This window comes from Etheostoma spectabile, chromosome 7 (genome assembly GCF_008692095.1).
Source record: "Etheostoma spectabile isolate EspeVRDwgs_2016 chromosome 7, UIUC_Espe_1.0, whole genome shotgun sequence".
NCBI lineage: Eukaryota > Metazoa > Chordata > Actinopteri > Perciformes > Percidae > Etheostoma > Etheostoma spectabile.
The window spans coordinates 18,133,996-18,141,193 of NC_045739.1; the positions used below are offsets into that span (position 1 = coordinate 18,133,996).

The window sequence follows — 7,198 nt, forward strand, 5'->3', positions numbered from 1 at the left end:
CCAAAGAGCACCATGTCATGGGACCTTTAACTTCAGCATATCGTGGTGTGTAACGCACCGTCACCTGTAGATCAGTGGAATGGTGTGACACCATTGGCAGGACTATGTATTGTGTGTGCTGTGGTCACATATGCGCTAGTGCGTCCGTATGTGTGAGACAGACAAAATGGGGACCTGCTCATAGAAAAACTGCTTCATCGCACAGCTAGAGGTCCAGAACTCCACAGGTTACATTTAACTCTCAACACCTCCCTAAAATGTTACAGACTCAGATCCTCAGTGTCTCTACTCACCGGTGCTTGTGACCACAGCAACAGCACCGCTGCCTCCTGGTCCTCCCCCTTTGGCCTGAATGAGCTGCGTACCACAGAATAGGGTGTGTCTGCGCTCAGTCTCAGAGCTGTACCTCCCCTTACCAGCTAGCAGTGGCGTCTTTAGCACTGGAACACTTTCACCTGGACACACAAAGGATGAGAACAGGTGAACACAGTGACACCTCAAAGGAAGATATAGAACACGCTGGAGGCACAGAATGTGAAACGAGTTGGCATCACATACTTAATGAGTGTCCATTTGCAAAGGCTTTTAACTTGATGCTGAATTGGTTTTAAGGAACAGAAACTGGATTTTGGTACTAATCTGATATTCTCTCTAAAACTACATGGAACTAGAAAATGGGAGGCAGTCTTATTGGTTTTAGCCAGAAGTTATATTAAATTGAAATTTGGTTTCACTTTAGTTTTTGCTGAGTGGTCTGGAACCAGGTTTTTTGTGTGGTCATTTAGTGTATTTTCGAATTGTATGCCCATTTTTAGGTCCATACTTGTATTTTAGGTTTTCTAGTAGAACAAGTTTACATGGTTTATTGTTTTCAAAAAACGCATTATTTTTCTCATACTGTGTCTGAATATACCTGTATTCACCCTCTGTCTGAAAGGCTCCATTTTAGCGTCCGTCTCTTTAAGACCCCCTCCTGAAAAGGGCTAGTCTGCTCTGATTGGGTATTCCACATCTGCGCTATGAGTCATTACAGCTGGGGAATGACTATAAGGACACAGTAGCGGCACTTTCTAAATGTATATAGTACCAATGTGACATAACAACCATACAAAAGTCCTGATGGCTTACTTAAAGACAGTTTCCGATTATGGGCTGTATACATTTCTCTGTGGATTGGGCATTGTGATACTGTGACTTACAGTATTTATATAGCACTTAAACCTGCTTTCTAATCAAAAAAGACATGGGAATCTCACTTTTTACAATACCATATTCACAGAGGGGCAAGAAATCAAAGGCTTGAACCCTCACCAGCACAAGGTTATATACAGGTTAATCCCTCTGATGAACTAGCATCAATGTGCAGTTATCTTGAAAATCACTATTGATGGCCAATTTGTGACTCTAATTAGCCTCAAGGTTGTGAAATGTAACATGACCCCAGCTTTTAAATTAAATCCTACATAAAAACTGGAAAACAGTTACGATCTGCCTTGTATTATTGTTGAGGTTTGTCGATCACCTGTGAGCATGCTCTCGTTGACAAGACACTCCCCGGCCAGCAGGGCAGCATCACAGGGCAGCAGCAGACCTTCCTGAGGGATGATTAGACAGTCGCCGGGGGCCAGTTCCTCCGAGCTAACAATTTCCTCCACTGACAAAACACACAACCAGGAATAAATGTCTTTGTACAGAGTTCAGCGTTTAAAGCCGAATGACTTGACTTGAAATGAAAAATGTTCTTTCAAAACTTTCCTAAAAAGCTTCACGGTTACTTGCTTACCATAGAAGTGGGAACTGGGGACAACCGTACTATGTTTTTCTGAGCCCTGTAAGCTGGTTTAGCTAGTTAAAGGCTTGCTACTATGACGCTGATGTCTGCCCATAGAATGGTGAAAAAAGAAACTATCTCTTCCTAACCTCAACATGGAGAATAGTGTGGTATGGATCTTTGTTGATTCTCCTAGTCTTTTTTCTTGCAGCCCTCGGTGTAAATATCCTTTAGGCAAGGTGGGGCACTGCCTACAATACGTTCAGCCAAACAAAATACTCTCTGCAGGGCTCAGGGTCCTGTTCTGTGCCATGCCCATACCAGTCAGTGATGTTCCTCATAAAAGGACACTTTCAATTGTGCAGAAGTAGAAATTCCTCAGTATTTGAGGGGATCTGTGATTTGGTGACTGCGGAGGCCATTTGAGTACAGAAATAAAGAAATTTACTTTAGAAGAATAGATAGGATAAAACCCACCTCCGGAGTTTCTTCGTATTGTGACATTTGTGATCAACCGGGCCATGTTGCGAAGAGTGACGCTTTGCTGTGGAGTATGGTCAAACAAGGCTTATATAATAATATTTCTGGAGGTAAGCACATCGATTTTAATCAGATTGAGTATCCCACTACAGGCTCACCTCGCGGATCTCATGAAGTGAGATACTGATGGATAAAATGGAGATAATAAATATACAAATGGCATAATAATAGTAATTGTCAACAATCCACAGGGTGATGCTGAACACTTGGAACATGTAGAATGGGTTGAGGACCTAAATGGGAAGATCAAAAGAGAGACAGAATGAACAAATTTCAATTTGATACTTCACCTGGATTTGGAACAAAATATCACTTCAAACATTCCAAACCATAATTTAAAGTAAAAAAAAAAAATTAATCTGAGGCAGTATGAAAGACAGATTTTTCCATCTCACCTCCTCAAACAGCAGTTTCACGTAAGACTTCACCTGCACATCAATAAGGTTTGGCCCATACATTAGTCTCCTGAAAGAATTCATGTCATTAATTACTCAGCAGTGCCCTCTGAGATTAAAGAGTCTTTATTTCTCCATGCATGCATCCTTTCCTACCTGATGCTTTGCTCCAGGTGACTCAGGCCCTTTTGGAAGCCATATAGGTCATTGCAAGTCCAATCCTCATTGAGGACACTGCAAATAAAGATGGAAAGTTTAAACATTATAATTAATAAAAAGGAAATATTTTACTTTCTAGTGGTATATTGAGAACGTAACTGAGTATAAGCAGAAAGTAGCTGTGTCTAAAACAGTCTCAATACAAATAAACAGGATGAATCTAGCTGCTCAGTACTCAGTGCTATGTTCCTCTTTTCCTGTTTTAGTACCTGACACGACAGAAAGCTCCTTTCCTGCCCAGCCAGATGTACCGCAGTCCTTTGAACAGGTAGTAGCGCATCAGTGTTTTCTGTAACACAATAATGGTCACTTTCAGTCTGGTAAAAGAAGATCACTCATCATTCAGGTGACTTCTTCCTTACCTCCTCCTTGTGCAGCTGAACTGTATCTCTCCATTCATTTTCCTCCAGCTCTACCACTATTTCCAAACTGAAAGGGACAAAGCAAGTAGGTAGAGGCTACATATAGTTTTATCAGACTTTTGTCAGTTTGTCCAGATATGTGTTGAAATGCTGCGAGAGGATAGAGACATGTAGCTGACCTGCTGCTATCCATCTCCTCTGTGAGGACCTCCACCACATGCTGCTGGCCAAAACTGTCCTGAAGAAAAGACAAGATATGCAGTAAATCAGAGAACAACACATAATACTGCCACAGACATGGTCCTCTTTACCATCTTACACTAACATTCATGCTTGGTGATCAGAATGTCATGACACAGAACCGATAAATATACTGTAGCTAGTTGTGTGTTAATGTGGAAAAGCGTTACGGTGATCAAGCATTTAAACTGACATTTCAGTTCAGGAGGTTTTATTAAAAGGACCAAGAAGGCTAATGTGCGACAAAATAAAACGCAGGTCAGATGCAATTCTTGCAATGCCAAGAGAAAAGTAAGCATTATTGCCAGGTGTCAAGTGGGTTTTTAAATCTAAGTACAAAATAATTAATTTCCTCACTCTTATGAGCAGAACATCTGCCAAAGCCAGAGGGCAGGAGCAGCAGCGGGCAAGGACAGCAAACCTTGGGTACCAGTGAAACACAATCAAGAGGATACCCAAGGACAGCACGGCAGCCAGACGACACAACCACAACCGCCAGCACACCCACTTATACCCCTGAACATCCTGTTGGAGCAAAGACGTCAGACAGTCCATTCAGATTCAAACAGAAATTAATTTCCATACAGCTGGTTTTATCAGCATCCATTTCACATTATAAACAGCTACTGGGGCTTTCAACTGTAATACCTGAAACAAGTGTGATAAGCAAATATTCAAAACCACTGATTTCTCTGTATCTGTTAAAGATAGCAAGATTATATAGCCCATGCACATCTCTAAGTTCTACATCTACGTTTTCACACCACATTTAAGCAAGCTAAGCACACTACCACTTTCACCTTACTTATCTCTCAACAAAGACTGTGTAAACACCACACTTGTGGCCATTGTTGGTATAGTAGTAAAAAATAAATAAAATGGAAACAGTGGAGATTCTTACCATGTGAGAGTCCGGACTGAGCAGTGGGTCTCGTGGACTGGGTGACGGAAGTCCGCTCTGCGGCTCCACCACACTACCTACAGAACAGGTACGCACTGTTAACACAACTATCCTACTCCTCTCTCACAACGTTTGAACTAAGTACACAACACACACCCTCAAAGGCAACGCCAACAAATCACCCTCCGCAGCGCTCCAGTCGAGTTCATGTGGCAAATTGCAACAGGATACATACATTCAAACCGTAGGAAGATATGTAGCCTACTGATTGTGGGAGGTTACTATAACCAGTAAACACTATGAGTTTGAAAGGAACACCTCTTTAGAATTGCCTAAGTATTATGTTTGCTAAGCCTAGAAATCTCGACGCACCCTAACGGCAGCAAATGTAATTTGCAGCTAGTGTGAGTACTGGCTTGTCAGGCTAACGTTTGCTATTGAACTCGTAGTAAGGTCTACATATTAACAGTGTAAAAATAACCGAGGAAATAAAATAAAAAAAATACCATGTGGAGTAAAGTAAGTTGTTGTTGGTTTGTTTAACCAAATGCTCGCTTCCGCTTCCGAAGACGAAGGAACAATCAACACAAACTTATTTCGTGTTAAACCCCATTTGAGAAAAAAAAGAAGCTCACCGCCAACTCAAAACCTCAAAATATTATTGTATATTTCCCCGAAATGATAAAAATGTGGACTGTGTAGTGTAAAGTGAGCAAATGCCGCTGTTGTATCCCACTTTCCTTTTTTTAATTGCGTGCGGTGTCTCGAGCGTCTGCACCGGACTACTTCACTCGTTGAACCAGTTTTTAAGTACTCTGATACACAAACCCCCACAGCCATTTCTGACGACCGATGGACAAAAACAATATCTTGTTGACAAAGACGTGGAAAGGAAGGACATTTGATAGCCTACTTTTATTCCATATTGTTGCAATGTCACAACGAGCTGCACCAAAAAAAACGGACGCTTCATGATTGTATAGTCTACATAAAAACAAAAAGGAACGGTTGTGTTATATGTTGTCAGTATATTATTGTTTATATGACGCCACCAGCAGCCTGACAGGGAAGGCAGACATCTCAACATCATATTTTGGGATAAAGAAAGGCATCAATACATTTGATGGTTTTACTCTTCCTTGGCACCAACATACATGTATCAGTCTTATCAAAGATTCTACACATCAAAATAAATTTAAACAATTAGTTAAACATCAAGTTATCACTAAGGTAATAGTTTCCTCATGATAATAGTATGTTGGTTGTGAAGGACACCAGAACAAGTGTTATATATATGTGTCCTAGGCCTACTTGTTGCGCTTGTACTGAGTGGGCATTCATTGTACACATCACATAGCCTACACACTGCTCAGACTGTGTCATCTCTTTTGTCATACTGCACATGATTGTAGCATAATCATGTGAGAGCTCATCAAGGCGGATGTAATGTAATGTGAGTTATTTTGCCAAATCACAAGCTTGCCTTGTTCTAACTAGGCCAATCTCTACCAAAAATAGCATAAGAGACATATCAGGTCTGCAGTCAAATGGCTTGTGTTTAAAGTCATTCATTGTGGTTTGTTGTGTATCAATGCTACACAATTACAGCCAAATTCCAGCTGGTTTCAAGTAACCAATCCCATAATGATTTACCTAAATATACTGACACACAGGAATTCTAATTTTAAAGGACCTTTTTCCCCCAGGCATCAATCAATAATTTTGTTCAAATGGACATCTACATTTGGAGGAGAGGAGGACTTCCAACAAGGCCATAGCCGATATCACTACAACTATGACTTTATTAATTCTGCTTTGTCTGATTAACTGTAGATTACTGAAAGAAAGCCCAGACTTTCAGCTTAATCATCAACCAAAACCATTGCACGGAAAGTTTCTACTATCTTGAAAACAGGAAACAAGTATCCACAAGTAGCAGACACCCGGCAGTCATCTGAGCTGACAATGCAAACAAACAAAAAAAACCTTAACCTCAAATAGGACCACATCAGCTTCATCTACAGCACAAGCAATGCCAAAACTGAAAGCATGGTTTGTGGACCAGTCTGACACTTGCAGAACCTTTAGAGTAAGCCAGAGAGATGAGTTACTTATCAGCCTACAAATAAGCCAAATCCTAAAGCCCATAAAGGCTAATTTATCGGCTGGGGTCTAATTGAGGTCTGTGAAGGATTCTATATAAAAACAAAATGCTGCTGTTTAATTTGAATGTCATTTGTCACAGCTGTGAGGTCCTCAAATGAAATTCCTCCCACCTCAATTGTATTGGGGAGTGTGAGGGACCAAGCAGTTAAGCAAGAGGAGTCACAAGGGAGTGTCAAAAGTAAGGGTTTTTATTTTCCAAAAATAGTTACATCAAAATGAAGATAAAGTTTTGAGCCCTTAAAAAAGGGTCAAATAAACAGAAACTAGCCATTTACACCTGGACAGTGACATTTGTAAAGATATTGATAGAATACTTTTTGACTTCATCTGGAAAAATCATAATATGTTGTCATAATATTATGAGTCTGGTGGGCTCAACTTTTTGGACTTCAATACTCCAAATAATACTTTTAAGATTAACTGGGCTAAGCACTTTCTTAAAAACCCTGTCTCGATTTGGAATTTTATTCCCCACTATATATTCTCTCGCTTTGGTGGTCTGGGCTTTATTTTGAACTGTAACTATAATGTAGACAAACTCCCTGTAAAACTGTCCACTTTCCACAAGCAGGTCTTTTTAGCATGGTGTCTAATTATATAAGCA

The 7,198-nt window shown here is 40.4% G+C and overlaps 1 protein-coding gene across 1 annotated transcript in view; it reads right to left on the minus strand.

Annotated features, from left to right (window-relative positions):
• atp13a2 (ATPase cation transporting 13A2) overlaps positions 1–7,198 on the minus strand; it is a 20,971-nt gene that overhangs the window by 10,039 nt on the left and 3,734 nt on the right. Inside the window, exons 2-12 of the mRNA XM_032521796.1 lie at positions 4,429–4,505; positions 3,885–4,052; positions 3,467–3,525; positions 3,288–3,354; positions 3,135–3,214; positions 2,863–2,940; positions 2,707–2,776; positions 2,410–2,544; positions 2,249–2,315; positions 1,523–1,654; positions 294–455 (exon numbers count right to left, since the gene is read on the minus strand). Coding sequence (XP_032377687.1) covers positions 294–455; positions 1,523–1,654; positions 2,249–2,315; positions 2,410–2,544; positions 2,707–2,776; positions 2,863–2,940; positions 3,135–3,214; positions 3,288–3,354; positions 3,467–3,525; positions 3,885–4,052; positions 4,429–4,505 — 1,095 coding nt within the window. The remainder of the gene's footprint in view (positions 1–293; positions 456–1,522; positions 1,655–2,248; positions 2,316–2,409; positions 2,545–2,706; positions 2,777–2,862; positions 2,941–3,134; positions 3,215–3,287; positions 3,355–3,466; positions 3,526–3,884; positions 4,053–4,428; positions 4,506–7,198) is intronic.